At 39.2% G+C, this 19,315-nt stretch overlaps 1 protein-coding gene across 1 annotated transcript in view; it reads left to right on the plus strand.

The window, feature by feature from the left end:
• The window catches only part of cntnap2a (contactin associated protein 2a), a 1,327,865-nt gene that overhangs the window by 758,894 nt on the left and 549,656 nt on the right, over positions 1-19,315 (plus strand). The window contains 1 exon segment of the mRNA XM_052015905.1: positions 16,886-17,086. Coding sequence (XP_051871865.1) covers positions 16,886-17,086 — 201 coding nt within the window.

Raw genomic sequence — 19,315 nt, forward strand, 5'->3', positions numbered from 1 at the left:
TCTGAGAATTGTTCTGAAGCTGCTTACCTCCCATGGCACGCAGATGTTTGTGCCCTTCCTGATTAAATCTTCAGACATTTTTTATCACTTTGAGACAGAACATGTCAGGTTCTGTGTTGGAAGAGATTGCTGATTGGAATCCCATTTCAAAAAGCCGTAATTGAAACAATCACCATTACTAAGGACAGACGATACACAGAATACTTAATGGATAAACACATGACACAAAATTGGTATTTTTGTTTTTTTTTAAGAGTGTACAATTATTTATTTTGCTCTCTGTAACTCTTTTAAGAGCTGTCATTGCCTCCTGCTGAGAGAGCAGGCAAGGAATCTGTTTCCAGATCTGCACTAAGCCATGAATGATCAATAGGGATGGTTAACAAAGGGGAGTTACCGGACAAGCAGGCAAGGTTCTGGATCATTGACCCAGTGACATGAACTGAAATCCCACCATTGCAGCCAGGAGGAACATTAATTAAAATAGTTAAATAGACCTGGATTATCTTAAAAACTCATCCATTCAGTGAGCAAATCTGCCATCTCTTTCTGGCCTGGCCTGTACGTGACTCCAAACCCACCATTGTGGCCTCCTCCCTTCAGGGGAAAATTAGGTTCAGACAATAAAAGCTAGCTCTGCTAATGATGACCACATCCTGCCAGATTTAAAAAAAAAACAGATGTGTGAGATAGGTCTTCTGATTTGTCCCTTTTTCGTGGAGCGTGTATCCGTATGGAGATGTGACTGAAACTCGGACTTGGGTTGAGAATGCTAATCCATGCTTTTCGATTTATGATACAAAATGTGCTGTGCATTTTCCAACTCATTCTTAATTAGTGCTTAATTTGATATTAATTCAATCAAGTTTAATTCTAACTGGCCATTTTAGCTGTCCCATATTTGTTGAGACATAACGAGTCTGACATGCTTATGCAATGGAAATACACAGAGGCTAGAACACTATCCATCACTAGCTGAACATTTCGTGATTAGGCTGTGTTGCTTAACATATCTATTATTGCCCCACAACAAGTTCAGTCTGATTTCTGTTGTCAATGACACCAACTGTTCATATTGAATTTATCACTGGCAAATAAGCCACAAAACTGTGCAATTAATTAAAACAGCATTCAGTGGAAGTATGTCCCAGGTTATAAATAGAAGAGTGAAAATTTTCAGCTAAAGAAATTAGCCAAAGTCTAATTTTCCTACTGACATTGTTAGTTCTCTGCTGGCAGCAATTATAATTAAATCTGCAGAGATTCTGCAGAGGAAATTAAATCCACAGAGAAAATCTCTGTTAGCAATTAAATTAGAAAGTGAGAATGTGTTTAAAGGTGCTTCTTTATTTGGTAGGACATCATAGGTCAGACATCAGAGAGTCTTGTCAATACTGAGAAAGCAGGTTGTTACACAAATGAACTGAGAGAGTACAGTGAATAATGCAGAAAGATAGGGGACAATTTTCACCGTCACAGTCCAGGAAGCAATGTCCTAGAGGGGATTTCCCCTGTCTTTTGAACCTGAACAATGTTCATCCCAATGAGATCTGGAACAGGCCGATGGGTTTCCTCCTCCAGCTTCCTTTGCAAACAAACAAGGTAAAAATGGTTGTGATAGATTTCTCAAAATGGGCCATTTAGTCTTTCACTACTGTGCAAGTCTTATGGAAAAGCTATATCTTAGTCCAATCTTTTACCTTGCATCTCATCCTTGTTTAACTTTTCTTCTTTCAAAAAAAAACAAATATTTCTCTTTTAAATTTCTGAATTGTAACTCTGCTACTGTTTTTGGTGGAGCATCCAATGCTAAATTAAATCTGCACTTTAAAAAAAAGTCTACCTTTTGTTAGATGAAGTATAGAATATATGAGCAAGTAGGTTATGCTAGAATTGATAAAGCTAATAGGAAAAACTTATATCCCTTAACAGAGGGTTCATAAATCAAGGGGTGCGGATTTAAGGGAATTGGTAGAAGGACTAGAGGGAAGATGATGAAATGTGTTTTTCACCCAGAGGGTGTTTAGGATCTGGAACTCACTGCCTGAGATGGTAGTAGAGGCAGAAACACTCATCATTTTTAAAAAAGTGCATGGATATATACAGAGAGTCATAGAGTAATGTGGTATGAAAACAGATTCTTTGGCCCAACTTGTCCATGCTGACAAAGATGCCCATCTAAGTTGATTCCATTTGCCCACGTTTGACCCATATCCCTCTAAACCTTTCCTATCCATGTACCTGTCCAAATGTCTTTTAAATGTTCTTATTGTACCTGCCTCATCCACTTCCCATATACATAGAACATCTTAGAGTACTTGAAGTATTTGTCTTGCCAGTGATCAACTGCTGGGAGTGGGATTAAGTTCGATGGCATTTTTTCAATCAGCATCAACACATTGATGAGACCATACCAGGTACAGCCTTTGTTTCCTTGCCAAAAATAGGATATACTTGCCATTGAGGCACTGCAACAAAGATTCACATGACTGGTTCCAGGGATGCTGGGTTTGCTGAGATTGCGAAGACTAGTCCTGTATTCTGTGGAGTTTAGAACAATAAGAGAACTCATTGAATCTTATAAAATTCTAATGTGGCTCAACAGGCTGGATGCAGGGAAAATGTTTTCTCTGGTAGAGGAGTTTAGAACCATGGGTTCTAAATGGGTTCTGAACTCTAAAAATAAGGGGTAAGTTTTTTTTTAAGTGATGAGAACCTTTAGAATTCTCTATCCTGAAGGGCTGTGGTAGTTTAGTCCTGTGTTCATTCAAAATGGAGATCAGTAGATTTCTGAGCATTAAGTGAATAATTGGATGTTGGAATGATGCAGGTAAATTACACTGAGGCAGAAGATCAGCCATCTTCTTAATGAAGGACTGGATGGACTCCTCCTCCTCCTGTTTCCCACAGACTTGCGTTTTTATTTCTCAGTTAAAATATTTCTCAGCTTAATGGGAACAAAAGAACAGAAAATATAAGTGAAAGTGAATTGGAAAAGGAAAAGCAGATTTGACAGCAGGCTGATGAAGGAAAGCATTTTATATGCTATTTTAACTGCCTTATCTACTTGTCCTGCTACCTTTAAGGATCTGTAGAAAAGTACCTCAAAGTCTCTCTGTTCTCAATAAGTTCCCATTTATTTCGTATTCCCTTTCTTTGATTAACCTGCTCAAAAATATTGTGTCTCACTTCTCTGGATTCATTGAATTTCTGTGTCTGATTTCTGTATCTTCTGCAGTTTCTAATGAGCAAGGGTAGAAAGAGAGGCTTTCCTGCTGCAGTTTTATTTGATTGTGACTTATCTGTAGAATGTAATGCTGTCAGCCATGAAACTGAGAATTTTCCCACAGCTGGAAATATTTAAACTATCCTTAGATTAAAACATTGGAGCTGGTTCCATGCTTAGTTGTTCTCAACAAGAAGGAATTGGCATACAATCAGGAGTGAAATTGATAAATCTGGAAAAAATGATGCAGGAAAATCAGTAATTACTAAAGTAATTATACAGCAGAACCTGTAAAACATTAAGATAGGTTGTACTTTCATCATGGACTTCAACGTTCCATTTCATCATTCCTTTTGTGAAATTGTTTAAGGTCTGCACCTAAAAATGTAATTCCTCTATTTTCTATTTCTATACATTAATGTTTGTTTCCAGCATTTTTTTCTTTGTATTTAGATTTGTTATTTTTTTCTGTAATAGTTTATTATTTCTTTGGGAGTAATCCTGGCATCTTTTACCAAACTTCCTAAGAAAACAAAATCACCTGCACGATAAATACCACTCAGTATCAGTCATGGTGGTCACTGAGGATAGGCTGCATTGTAGGAGTGTTACACTTGTATGTATGCCTTTAGCCCTGCTGCCTCACAGCTCCAGAGACCTCAGTTCAATCCTGACCTTGGGTGCTGTCTGTGTGGAGTTTGGACGTCTCCCCGTGACTGTGTGTTTTTTCTCCAAGTGCTCTGATTTCTTCCTATGTTCCAATGATGACTTGCTGGTTAATTAGCAACTGTAAATTTCTTCATAGTTTAGGTAAATGGTAAAAAAAATCAGAAGGAAGGTTGATGAGCATGTGATGAAGAATAAGGTGCAGGGTTACAGGTAAATAAGAAGATATCATTACTCTGGTAGGAGCCGGGATGGACTTAGTGAACCAAATGGCCTCCTTCTGTGACACAGTAATTTAGTATTTAAAACATGAATAAAAGAATCTGATGATTTGATAACATTATGTTATTTCTCACAGCACTGTACACTCCTTTATACAAACAAGGAAACACTACATGATAATACCCTTTTTGTAAGGAAATGTTATCATGTAAGGGAAATGTGACATTAAATGAACCCTTTGTGATGTCTTTTCTTGATAGCAAAGGCAATGATGCAGTATAAAAGTATGAAAAGTTGATTTTAATGATCCCCCTCTTTGTAAATCAAATCATTGCTGTGAAAAACATTAGTCTCACTGACTGATAAAATGCACCTCTTTTTTTTCACTGGAGCAAGACTAGTTTCTCTTCTTTGTGTACTAGATTCAAAAGCATTCCTGATTCACTGCGGTGAACTACTGAAATATTGCATTCTATCTCATGCACCATTCATCACGAAGAACAAATTACTTCTGTGAAGTCTTCACAATGCTGAAAATAAAATGTTTATGCCTTAAGCCCATAACCTCAACATATAATGGATGGAATTTAATAGCAACCCAGTAGTGTTATATCCAGTTCACAAGAGACTGCACAAACATGAGACATTATTCTCACTGCATGCTTTGCATTTCAGGCAATAACCTTCATTACTGTAGAGAAAAATACATTTTCAATATTTTTGTCATTTATTATAATTGTCTCACTAGCCCACACCTTCCTGAGATGAAGGTCCTCACCTGGAGGTTCTAAGCCATGGTAGTGAATCCATTATTTAAGTGTTGCCACAACTGTCCAACTGGAATAATGACATGTCAATCAGGAAACTCATAAAACACAATAAACAACCACAAAAAATCCCAACCATTCAAGTAACAGCAAATAATTGAAAAAAAACCTTGAATGTACAATCGAGAAATGCACAATTTTTGAAGATGACTGAATAAAATAAAGTTTGTTTTATCACATGAATTCAGGATATTCAATAGAGTTTAGGGTTCATATGTCTCAATTCAGAGGTTATAGAAAAAAATGAAGCCTATAAGCCTTTTGTCACAGTACAAAAATGAGATTATACCAACAGTTGCTGGATTTGAGCAACTTTAGCTGCAGATAGTCCTAATTTAAGCATCAATTACCTTGCAGAGAAAAAAATACACAGAGTAGTATTTTTCAGTGGTGTAGATCTAGAACGTTTGAAGAGTTTAAGACAATTGAACAGCAAGGTGTAATTGAAAGAAAATCTTCATTTTTATTGGTATATTTCCCAACACTTTGGAATGGACTGTGGTTCAATCTTGGAAGAGAAATAATAAGTTATGGATATTTTCAATATAAAAATTGTAGTTACAAGGTCCAATTACCTCTTAATTTTTATCCTTTGAAAGGTAATATATGTTGAGTGTAGAACGACTGGATACTGCCAGTATTAACACATGAATGATTCATCCTACAAGAGGAGCAGTCTGTAGGATCCATGGACACTGTAATGCTGCAGTTGATGAATAGTCTCATATTGCATTGCATGGCTCACTAATTCATGAGACAAGTTCAAATCACTGTTGGTCTCCTTATAGTCTGCTGTCAAACACCAGGTTAAGCCAGCACGGGACCCTTTTGTTTTCCCCAAGCAGAAAATGATAAACCTTTGCAGATGTTTCACGACTTTAGCCTTGTGCATGAATGAAACTCGCACAAGCAGAAAACAGTCACAGCATTCTGATGTGACTTTGATACTTGTTTAAACTCACCTCAGGCTCAAAATAGCTCAGATTTTGTTTTGCATTCACGGCCACATCCACAGGTTGGGGAAGTGCTATCTGTTCATGAGAATGATTATAGTGTCATTCCATAGTTATCAATGGAAGTATGATTGTTCCAAAAACTGTATGTCCAATTGCTCAAAAGTGCTAAATTAGTATTCACAATCCTGGTTAAGTATTGACACTCTTGGTTAAGGCAGCAGATGACTATATAGTTATTTTTTTATTTTATTGATTTTTTTTATTTTTTTACAAATTCATGTCGAATATTAATACAGGGAAAGCTGAGAATGTTTTTGTGACTTAGTACTTTTCCACAAGATGGTCTGTAAGTCCAGACATTGGAAAGAACAGTCCAACCAGTGTGTGTAGTGAAGCCAGCATAACATCCACGTTCTCCATGTCTGGCATTTTCTGAAGGAGACATGCTCCATCACTGCGAAAAATCCTTTCAGCCCCGGCATCTTCGCGAGCGAGAACAATAAGTGCAGTGACTTCTTTACCTTCATCCCTCAGGATCAAGAATGACTGTATCAACCTCATAGAAGTTTATAAAATGATGAGGTGCATAGATAGGGTAGATAGTCACAGTCATTTTACCAGGATAGGGGAATCTAAAACTAGAGGGCATGGGTTTAAGGTGAGAGGGGAAAGATTTAAAGGGGATCTGAGGAGCAAATTTTTCACACAGGGTAGTGAGTATGCGGAACAAGCTGCCAGAAGAGTTGGTAGAGGCGGGTGCAATTCCAGCGTTTAAAGGACATTTGGATAAGAAAGGTTTAGAGTGATATGGGCCAAGTACAGGCAAATAGGATTACTGTAGATAGACATCTTGTTCGGCGTGGACGAGTTGGGCCGAAGGGCCTGTTTCTGTGCTATATATCTCTATGAATAAACTGAACAACCCTTCCTTTTCATATGCAACAAACAATCTGCTGGAGGAACTCAGCAGGTTTTGTAGCATCTGTGGGAGAAAAGGAATTGTCAATGTTTCATGTCAAAGTCCTGCATCAGGACTAATTATGGAGAGGGGAGATAGCCAGTATAAAGAGGAGAAGGAGAGTAGTGAGATGGGGCCAGTAAGTGATTGGTGGACTGAGGAGGGGTGAAGGATGACAGGCAGATGGAGTCAGGTGGGGGAGGGGAAGGGTGGAGTTGGGAGAGAGAGGCAGGTGGATGATAGGTGGAGGTAGACAAAAAAAGAGGCAGGTGTGAGGAAGGAGGGGTGCAGGTGGAAACAGCTCGGAGGGTGATAAGCGTGAACACAAAGGCTACCAGTGCTGGAATCTGATGTAAGGAACATGATAATGGTTCTGCTTCCATCTACCCTTCACCTCTCCCATTAGGAAAGGGCACCAAAATGGGAGAACCGGAGTGGGGGGGGCGGTGAGAAGGGAACGGAAGGTAAGGGTTACCAGGAAGTGGCAAATTCAATGTTCATACCATTAAGTTGTAGGTACCTTGCCAGAAATGAGGTCTCATTCCTTTAGTTTGTGTTGTGCCTCACCCTGGCAGTGGTGAAGGCCAAGAATGGACAAGTCAATGTGGGAATGGGAAGGGGAGTTGAAATGGCATGCAGCCGGGAGCTCAGGGTGGTCATTGCGGACAGAGTGCAGGGGCCTTGCAAGTCGGTTGCCCAGTCTCTGCTGGGTCTCACCGTTGCAGAGGAAACCACATTGGGAGCACCGAATGAAGTTGCAGGAGGTACACGTGAATTTTTGCCTCACTTGGAAGGGCTGTTTAGGTCCCTTGATGATGGTGAGGGAGCAGGTGTAAGGAAAAGTGTTGCAACTCCTGTGGTAGCAGGACTAAGTACCAGGGGCAAAGGAGGAATTTGGGGGAGGGGGGGTGCGGGTGGACCAGGGAGTCACAGAGTGGTCCCTGCAGAAGGTGAAAAGGAGTGGGGAGAAGAAGATGTGGCTGGTAGTGGGATCTTGTTGCACCAGGCAGAAATGATGAAGGATGACATGCTAGATAAGGAGACTAGTAGGGTGAAAGGTGAGGACTAAGAGAAATCTATCTTTGTCTTGTCTGAAGGGAGGTCAGGTGAGAGCAGAAATCTGAGAAACAGATGGGTGGTGGGGAGGGATAGTGGACCAAGGAGTCACTGAAGGAGTGGTCCCTGCAGGAGATGGAAAGGAGTAAGGAGGAGAAGATGGGGCGGGCTCCATCAACCATGGTAGAAGGGAAGCCATGTTTCCTGGAAAAGGATGACGCTTCAGATGTCCTAAAATGGAAGGCTTCATCCTGAGATTAGATGAGATGGAGACAGAAAAACTGGGAGAAAGGGGTGGCCTCCTTGCAAGAGACAAGGTGTAGTCTAGATGTAGTCTTCCTATTCATAAATTCTTTTAACACAGTAAAATTTAACAGTTCGCAGCACAAAAGAATTATCAAACAAAATCTGACACCAGCTCACACGTGGATATTAGGTGTATGACTAAAGGTTTACACAAATAGACGGTTTTAAGTCTTAATGCAGGAAAAAGTAGAGGTTCTGGACCTAAACTTTAGAACTAAGACTCTGAGCAGCTGAAGCCATGTCTAACATTGGTGGATCAATTAAAAGTGAAGAGGAGCAAGAGCCCAGAATGAGAGGAGCCCAGGTATCTTTAAGAAATGAAGGAGAGTATAGCGACAGTGATGGGGAAGGTCATGGAGGGATTTGAAAATAAGGACAAGAACTTTAAAATCGAGGTGTGATTGAAACATGACGTCGAGCACTGAATTGATTGGGTGAACAGCAGGAGTTGGTACAAAGAAAGTTCCTGGCAGCAGAGTTTGGAGGATAAAATTTTTCCAGTAAACGTTGAGAGTCTGGCCAAGAAGACATTGAAACAGATATGTGAAGGAATCTGAAACACAAATTGTCTGATTCAGCTTCAAACAGTTACCAGGGAAGAGGATGGAGTTGATCACTAGGGAAATGAGTTTGTGGTGGGGTTTGAAGAAATTGGTTTCATTCTTCCTTGTGTCTAAGTTTGAAGAGGTGGTTATTGGGAGTCACTCTTGGTTTGCAAGGTTGGAGGTTATGGTAGACATAATTAAGAATCTTTTAATGAGCTAAATTTTATGAAGTGAGAAAGATAGGAGTCAGGTATTGGAACAACAAGATTTGGAGATGCCAAAAGCATGGATTTGGGTTTTATCAGAACAAGGGATAAGGCAAAGGGGAAGGTCAGAGATTATGGTGAAAATTACCCAGAAGTTACAGTTTAGTCTTTCTTTTTGGTGTACTATCCACATGCAATGTATAGCACTAACACCCATTCTTATTTCCAAAAAATTGCTTTAAAAACCCACAAAAAATAGTAAAATTGGATTTACCATATGGATTCATGAGCTAAAATGGGACTTCAGTGGTTTTGGTCAGGTCCTCTACGCAGATCTTGAAACTGCTGCATCGTTGCTACTCTGGAATGTGAGGTAGTGCTTGAGGAGCTCTTCCCAGGAGAGCTACATTACAACGGCCCGGAAAGGGTGCCTCGGAGGTGAGGAGAAATAACCAGGAGAAATGGGATGGAGGACATAGTCCACTGTGTCTGGGCCTCATCCCACATAATGAACGGATCCAATTGACTCCTGAACTGTAACGATTTCAAGCTGCTGTGGGCTGATCATCCTATCAGTGAATGCTGCAGACAGCTCACAAGTAATTGCAAGTAAAAGGCTGTGATCAGTGGAGAGAACTCCAGGGAATTAATTAACATTCTGCTGGTCATTGAAAAGTAACACAAGGAAATACTGTTAGCAGGACATTAATGTGACCTTTGATTGACTTCTCATTCCCAAATCCGGTACAATGTGTTCTGCCTTTGTGATTTAATAGCGAAAGTCATTGGTTTTTCGTAAACAGTCCGATTTCTGCCAGCTTTGAAAGGTACATTGCCTGTGCGACCCACAATGGCATTAACTACACAGTTGACACCATCCAAATGCCAGCTGTGCCAGCTGCATTTAATTACTGGCTCAATCTGGTTTTGGTCAGGGTTTTGACCCAACGACAGTGAAGGAATGACGATGTATTTCCAAGTCAGGACGGTGAGTGGTTTGGAAGGCAACTTCGAGGCGGTGGTATTCCCATGCTTTTGCTGCCCTTGTGCTTCTAACTGGTAGAGATTGTGGATTTGAAAGGTGCTGTCTGAGCAGTCTTAGCGATTTGCTGCAGTGCATCCTGTAACTGGTACAAACTGCTGCTACTGTGCATCGATGGTGGAGTGAGTGAATGTATATGGACATGGTACCTATCAAGCAGGCTTCTATGTCCTGTATGGTGTCAAGCTTCATGAGTATTGTTGAAGCTGCACTCATCCAGGCAAGTGGAAGGTTTTCCATCATACTCCTGATTCGAGTCTTGTCGATGGTGGACAGGGTTTGGGGAGTTAGGATGTGAGTTATTTGCTGCAGGATTCCTAGCCTAGGCCCTACTCTTCAATCATAGAACAGTACATCACAATACAGGCCCTTCGGCCCACAATGTTGTGCCGACCTTTAAACCTCGCCTAAGACTATCTAACCCCTTCCTCCCACATATCCCTCTATTTAAATTCCTCCATATGCTTATCTAGCAATCTCTTGAATTTGACCAATGTACCTGCCTCCACCACCACTCCAGGAAGCGCATTCCATGCCCCAACCACTCTCTGGGTAAAAAACATCATGTACTCATGTGGCCACATTATGGATCTAGCTGCTCCAGTTCAGTTTCTGGTCAATTGTAACTCCCAGGATAATACTGAGGAATTTCCTGATAGTCATCATTCAGCCTGAAATGATTTCTGGTCAACCTGACCTGTTCTAAATAGCTTTAATGCACTATTTGCATAAAAAAGGTGCAAATGGGTCCACTTTCTCAATGACAACTGTGTAGGGGTAATACTTAGTTTGAGATAAATACAATATCAGTATTATGAACAAATTGGTTCATCTTGAGCTAGTGACCAGAGAGCCAGACAGAAACACAGCCCAGCACATCATGGAAACCAGCCTTCCCTCCATGGACTCTGTCTGTACCTCTCGCTGCCTTGATGAAACAGCCAGCATAACCAAAGACCCCACCCACCCAGGTCATTTTCACTTCTCCTCTCTCCCATCAGGCAGAAGATACAGGAACCTGAGGGCACATACCACCAGGCTCAAGGACAGCTTCTATCCCACTGTGATAAGACTATTGAACGGTTCCCTTATACAATGAGATGGACTCTTGACCTCACAATCTACCTTGTTATGACCTTGCACCTTATTGTCTATCTGCACTGCACTTCCTTTGTAGCTGTGACATATTACTCTGTATTCTGTTATTGTTTTTGCCCTGTACTACCTCAATGCACTGTTTAATGAGTTGATCTGTACGAACGGTATGCAAGACAAGTTTTTCACTGTACCTCGGTACAAGTGACAATAATAAACCAATACCAATACCAATCAGTTGTAAGGGTTTGTCATGAGATGTGAAAGCAATGACTGGGCTTTGAAAGCAAGGCTACCTGATACATATTGGTCACATCCAAGCTTTGACCAAATGTGTCACTTCCACTGCCAATACCTTTACAAAGTTCTAATTTGGGCCTATGTTTTAAAAGATGAATGGACTTCAGATGCATTGTAACATCACAAAGGGAGGACATTGTGTATTCAGAGGCAGCCACTAATCTATAGATTCAGTCAAGTACCAGCATTGTGCATTGAGTTGAGAATGTATAAATTGTACATTATTGTGCATGAACAATTCACTCAAAATGTTTTATTTTTCCCTGTCCTCATGGCTGCTGCTTTTCTTCCATTTTGTTGTATGTGCCTTTAGATCACTGTAGAATACTCATCTGTGTGTGGTTTAAATTGCCTTTATGGCACTGATGTTCATAAGCTGATTTGAAATTCCTTTTCAATAAAAGTTTTGAGAAGCTTTATAGCACTCCTTGGGAAAGCTCCAGCAATATAAACCACATCTGCAGAAGCTTAAATCAATATCGGTAGAGTCAGTTCTGTGATATGGATCTTGATTGTTCGATGATTCCAATGCATTTGTGATTTAGATGATGCATTTAATATTGAGAAAGGATTATGCTGCAATTACGATGGTGGAAGAATTTTCTCTTGACAAAAGAGTAGTACACCATAATTTATCAATGTATTCTTTCTGTAAGTATCTTATAATTAAAATATCTAGCAGGTTTAGAAAATATAGGTGAAAATGATTATAAACTTAAATTCAACAGCTTGTTGTTGAGCTGTTAACTCCAACCTTGTTGGCCTTGTGTGTACCAAACAAAGAAGTTTCAGCTGAATGTCTCAGCCCAGCTCGTGAACCAGATAAAAAATTGCCATCTCATGTGATAGAATGAAAATGGGGCCAATTGGGGCATTCCCTAAGTGACTACAAAATACTCAGTAAATCTTGCAGTTTTGGGGAAATTTATTTTGCACAATACAATGCTCATAATGAGTCTTTTGTGTCTACAGATATCAGGCAGCATTTAAGAATGTATATTTAATGAGAATTGAATTGAAATATATTTCTTAACAGTATTGCTGTGGTGCCGTTTCACAATATAGCTGAAAAATGCATTATTCACAAAACAATAAATACTTTAATCCTAGTCTAGTTCACTACCTGTAAGTAAGCTGATTTCAAATAAATGAAAATATTTTTTTAAAAACTATGCAGTGCTAATTATTGATGACATTGGTGTATGGTAGTCAATTTTTTAGCCTTTGAACAAATCTGGAAACAGACCCAAAACCTTGACAACCAATGAAGTACTTTTGAAATCTAGTGACAGATGTAACAAAATGAATCATCAGAGCTAATTTTATATTATAAGATACAAAAAAAACAGGAGGCTGAAGGCTGTGTTTTATCCGTCAGGAACTTGGTTTATTTTCTTCTGAGTGCACCATCTTTTATCTGATGGGATCATGCGGCATGTTTTTGCTGACAGTCAAATACATCTTAGACTGATTCTCTATATGTTGAAATGCATGACTCACGGGCAACTTAGGGAAATGTTGCAATCCAGACAAAGATACAAATAAGTTTTCTGTTCTTGGAATGGGATAGCATTCCAGGGATGAGACTTGATTAACAGTCAGCTTGTAACTTCCACAAATCCTGATGGATAGATCATGCTTTAACACTGGCACAATTAGTGCTGCCCATTCAGAGTATTTGACAGGTTCAAATAATTTCTTTCTGAAAAGCCTGTCAAATTCTGCCTCCAATTTTGGTTTCATTGCTTCAGGTGCAGACCTTGGCTTGATGGGCCATGATGAAGGACTTAGACCAACATAAATCGTGGCTTGGGTTCCCTTCAACGTGCCCAGCTCATTTTTGGAAACCTCTTCATGTCTCCTTTGTACCTCCTGTAATGTTCCAGCCTTAGTCACCTTAACATGATGAATGGTCTTAAGATATCTTTATTAGTCACATATACATCGAAACACACAGTGAAATGCATCTTTTGCGTAGAGTGTTCTGGGGGCAGCCCACAAGTGTCACCATGCTTCCGGCACAAACATAGCATGCCCACAACTTCCTAACCCGTACGTCTTCAATTCCAGAGGAATTTCTTTCAGCCAGTCTCTTCCCAACAGGTTTGGTTCAGAGTCTGCAACAACTACCGGTGGTAATATTTTAACCTGCCTTTAACATTTCATTGTCACCTCGGCAACTCCAGTGCTTTCACTGGTATAGGTTTTCAGATTTAGCCACCCAGCTGCATGTTCAGTCTGGTTAATCAGTATAATGCTGCACCCAGTGTCAAGCTCAAATGTCAGGTCTCTGTCAATCAGTTTCATGATAAATGGTTCTACTTTCATCAAACCATCCTCTGTTTCATTAGACTTCCTCTGTTTAGTTTTCACTTGCTTTCTTTATGTGGTGAGAGTGGTGGAAACCTTGGAAACTGGAGCACTTTAATTTCTTTCTCTAATTTTGTTTGCTCACCATGACTTTATACTTGTTTTATGCAAGCTTCAGCAATGTAGCCTTTTAAACGAGACATGACACTTTTTGTTCCTGAACCAGCATGCAAACAGCATGTTTCCCTCCACAGCATTAACAGTCTTTGTTCACCTGTTTGAAATGATGCTGGGTTTGCTTCAGAAAAGTCTTTTGCCACTTACCCAGCGTGCCTACCATTACATGGAACAGCCAGTTCTCACCTACAAGTCCTGAATATTTTTACTTGCTGATCCCACTACTTGGGCAATTTTCAGTGCATTCTCAAAAATTCAGATTCACCTCTCATAAAAAACACCTCTGGATCTCATCATCGCTGATTCCACACAAAAGCCTTTCTGTTAGCATCTGGGAAGATGAGTGACCACAATTATAATCCTGCAATAACTTCCACAATTCAGCTACATACTCACCCATTGTTTCCTTAAGTTTCCTTAATCATGAATTAAACTTGAACCTTTGCAGTCTCCCTTCGTTTTGGATTAAAGTGATTCTTCCACAGATTCACCAATTCTTTAATTTTTTATTGCTATTTTTGTCTGGGCTCAACAGGTTTCTCATTAAGCTACATGCAGGGGCTTCCACCACACTAATTAGGATAGACTTCTGTTTATTTTTATCCTTGATGTTACTTGCAGCAAAAATAAGTGACAGCAATCATCTCATGTCTGAGTTTGAAATCAAATGTTGCAAATAAGCCTGTTGCTGTGATCATTTTTTTCTTTCCTCTTTTATAAAGTTACATTGGTTGTTACACGTTCCTTCTCTTAACCCATTTTTATTTTGAAAAGGAATTTCTCTCCACTCCTATCCATTTCTTGGATCAATTTTCCATGTCAGAAGTACATCTTGACATACAAAAAAGGTGGTAGCCGTTGGGGAATTACTATTTCCTTCAAGCCTGCCCGGTGCACTCGTCTGCAAACATAGACCTTTTAGAGACTAATGGCCTCTGCCAAAGAACAAAACTGTGATGCAAGGTAAGCCCGCAAAAGCACCATGACGCCCTATCGGTCGGAGGAGAACAACTATCAGCGATATCCATTTGAATATATATGTAGATATTGCTACACAAATTTTGTGCACTACTACGTTTGGTATCCACAAGCAGCAACACAGATGATCAGATCCATACCCAGAGATTCTATGTATTTTCTGCCAAATTAACCACTTAATCACAGTGGATGAAATAGCACAGAAAATCATGGAAGATTAATCATGTGAGATGCATCCAAAACTTCATCACACTTAAGTAAACAAAATCATTTAACCTGATTCAGCCATCATTTTATATTGAGTCCTTCATCTCCTGATGCTTACTTATACACTAATATGCAATGTTGATGCATAATATACAAATATAATTTCACACAATGCTACATTGAAGGATGGTCTGGCATAACCATTGTGTTTCTAGTTGCCTCCACAAAGGGATAAATGAGGAAAATGAACAAAAAGATGCTAGTGGCACTGCTGCCTCACAGTTCCAGTGACCTCGGTGTGATCCTGACAACAGATGTTTTCTGTGTGGAGTTCACACATTCTCCCTGTGACAACATGGGTTTCCCCGAGGTCTTCTAGTTTCCTCCCACATCCCAAAGGTGTGTGGGTTGGTCAATAGGTGGTGGGAGAATCAGAGAGTTGTCACTGGACACATGAAAGAGAGTAGGTGCAGGGAAATAAGTGGAGGAATGGGATTGATGAAATTGGCTGAGAGCTGGCATAAAAAAGGCTTCCTGCAATGTCGTAAGGAAATGTGAGGAGAAGTACTTGACATTTCAGGTTTTAGGTGAATCCACCATATTAAAATTGATACTGGTGAGCAACCCACCCTGACTAATATATAAATACTGAGCTATTTAAAGTAAATGAAAGGGAAATAGTAGGAAATATAAGAGACATGTCATGTATTTGAATTAATATTTTGGAGTGTAGTATCAGACTGGATATTTTTGTTGTCACTGCAACTGTGGGATAATTTTACATGATAGTGACTTACCAGCTCTTGGCTTGCTAAAAGAAATTAAGGCCACAGTCCATTCCAGAAATTAATTCCTTTAAAATGAAAGGCCATTCATCATTTTTTTTTCAAATCTTTAGTCTGTCTGCTGCAAGCCAATTTTTGACTACTGACTTTGATGGTTATTGTGAGAAACAAGGCTGAAAGCTATCAAAAAGCTATGGGATTAGTGGACCTAAAAGCTAGTTTCTCTGCTAAAGAAAACGTTAATGAATATGTGCTGTACAGCTATTCCTGTACTGTATGAAGTCCCCATTAAAAAAGAGCTGTCTAACTGGTATACATTGAGTGAGTTATCTCTCAACATACATTAAATTACAAATGGACTAGGATTCATTCGTCTTTCACACAATGTGCTCATGGCTCACAATTCATAATGTAAATGTAATTTAGATCCATTAGATTGGTAGTGAATAAATGCTTCTGATGCTGATGGCCATGCTTGCATCATTCATGACAATAAAATTTAATGTACACTGACATATTAGAAAGTTCTTTGTATTCCATGAGAACCCCGATTAATTTCAGTCAATGTCTGTATTTTTAGGCACTGCGTAGAGATCAGCCTTCAAAATAGCTATCGGAGTTTAGTGATAGTAAATAAGTATTTTTGAATTAGAATTTGGCAAGTTACTTTTGCTAACTCATGATTCTACGTTGTTAACTTTGTTAAAACAAATTAAATTACTGAAATTCACTTTTCAAAACAAATGGCAGTAAATATACATTGGCTCTCCTATCTGCTTCAGAGGAAGAGCTGCAAAATTTCTGAAAAATCATTGTACTGTAATGATAATTCAATTTTCTCACAATTCTGTGTGTCTTCTGCCAATTTTTTTCTGCTTGCCACAAGGCAGAATCCCCAGTGAATAATTATACTCTCTGTTCCTTTAAATTGGGACAATATTGAAGTCTCCACTTAAGCAAATTTTTATGATTCCTGCAACAACTAACAAAAGTTGATAGTTATGATTCTTCTGCATTTTACAGAGGATAACGTCTGGACGACATTGTACCATGACTTGCCACAGCAGAGAACAATTTTGGGATCGACACCAGCAAAATCTGTTGTTGTGAAACTGAACTACAGCACCTCACTGAATCATATCTCTGCAGTTACCAGAAGTGCTGAGTATTGTGAACAATACGTGTCATACTCCTGCAGGATGTCACGATTGTTGAACACTCCAGGTAGGACCATTTGTTTGATCAGGTGGAGTTATAAACTTGCAAAATGTTGGATAACAGAAACTGGGTGATTCCTTACGGCACATTGATCTGTTGGTGGTATATTGTTGAGGTCTCAGCATTTGGTATGATGACACAGGACGTGTGTAGTTTAATTTTGATAGTACCTTCTATCTTGAAGGTTTACAAAGATCTGGTTGAGATGGGTGAGTGTAAGTGGATTAATGCACAAAACTGTGAAAGTGTTACATACAGTGAAGTTGATTGAAGTAATTCTCTTCTGTTCTCACCAACCTTTTCAGTAGCTGCCTAAGTTGCATTAGGTGGAGTTTATCTCAATGATCTTTACCCATTATCTTATTGCTATGTGAGCACAAGCTGTTGCAAGTTATTTATTGTGAATCCAATGTTGAAAGCAAGTATGATAAACCAAGGCCTCATAATAGAGTATGTTGCAAATATTTTTTGTAGCCCCAAGCTGGCAAATGTGTTTCCTGTTGCTGGAATTGTAGATGTATTACAATGATACATGCAGTCATCACCCTAGCATTGAACGAAGTAGGAGAAATGTACCATTATATCGTCATTGCGTACCATGTAGTTCAGTGGAAAACTATCTTACTTGCAATTAGAATTTGTTATTGAATCATACTTTGACAGCAATGTTCACAATTTGGTGTAAATAAAAGATGCTTAACATCCAAAAACACTAACTCATACATGGCTCTTGCATCATGAATTTTGGAAATAAAATATTAAGCAGTGAAATATATTGAATACATGCATTAGCCTTTAGAGAGAAGGAACGTGTAGAGAAACAAATTTTTGGATCCTTGAATTCGAATAAAGTTACTGTGGAGCAGAGCTCTGGAAGTATAAACCAGTTGTACAACCATCAATCAGGCTGTTCCATCATACTCATGTGGGAGAAGCCTTGTCCAGATAGCTTCACTAAATCAGAAAGGTGGCTGTTATTCTTTATTTCTTTGGGAGTACATTCATTTTCAGTTGTTAATAGTAGATTTTGATTACCATGTGGCTATTAGCTTGAAGCAACAATTCGCACTATTTCTGTGAGAGTTTAATGACGTTATTGTCAGTGGTCAGAACTTTGGCGTTTAAATCATCAACTTTGCTATGCTTTACTCGGTTTTATATTATTTATCCAATGATCCACAAAACTGTTTAAGAGTTGAAATGTTCTACAGATTTCCTAAGGTCTTTACAATTGCACTTGCATTTGGTAACTTCTTGAATTAAGTAGATTTTGTGCACACTTCCATCTGACTAAAATGTGAATACCATCTCAGTTGTTGGTATCTTCAGACCAGTTCTATCATAGACTTTGTGATTGAATTGAGTACAGGAATAGAGTGTATTATGAAAGGATCAGCCCCATTCACCACCAGGCCTCTGTGCATATGGCCTGAGGAATTTTAATTTGGTGATTGCCCCAGAAATGATAGAATTGTAATCATGTGGGTATAATGAGCCCTGAAATGATACATGTCAATATTTGGCAATGCCCCATGGTGATGAGGCTGATTTAACCAGCAGAATTGGATGGTAAAATCTGTTAGGATGCTCTATCACTGGAAGCCTAGAATCTACCATGGGAGTCCAGTCTTCCTGAAGATCTCCAGCGTTACCTGAGGGAGTTTCACTCAAACATGACCCAGTGAAAGATCTGTGAATCTCCACATTTCAATGGAAATTGTTGGGCAAAGATGTAGGAAGTACATTATTTTGATTAATTTGCCTTTTTTTATTGTTTTAATGATTTGGATGTTTTATTTCATTACTTTACTAAATTGTTTAATAATTTTGATTTTGATATTATTTACTTTAATTTTAATAGCCTTTAAATGTCTCTGAACATAAGAAATATTTAAGATCTATGAACATCAGTGAAAATTTGACAGCTGGCAAAGTCCCACCTCAGATGACACTATTAGGGTATGGTTATTTTCACCCCGATATCTGCTGCCCAGGCACCTGCTAGATCTTGCTACTGGACTCAGGGATGTGGAAGACCAGAGAGAAAGCTTTTCCATGTCCACCTGTAATAACCAGATGCATGTTCAGACTGTAAGGATGGGGTTCTGGATTAGCTGGATCATTCCAGGTTGGTTTATTTGGAAACCAGGATCCACATCCAATGTCATGAAGTTGAATAATGCAGAAGAGACCACAGCATAAATTAGAGATTAACAATTGGCTGAAATTGAACTT

The sequence above is a fragment of the Pristis pectinata genome, chromosome 5 (genome assembly GCF_009764475.1).
Source record: "Pristis pectinata isolate sPriPec2 chromosome 5, sPriPec2.1.pri, whole genome shotgun sequence".
Taxonomy (NCBI): Eukaryota; Metazoa; Chordata; class Chondrichthyes; order Rhinopristiformes; family Pristidae; genus Pristis; species Pristis pectinata.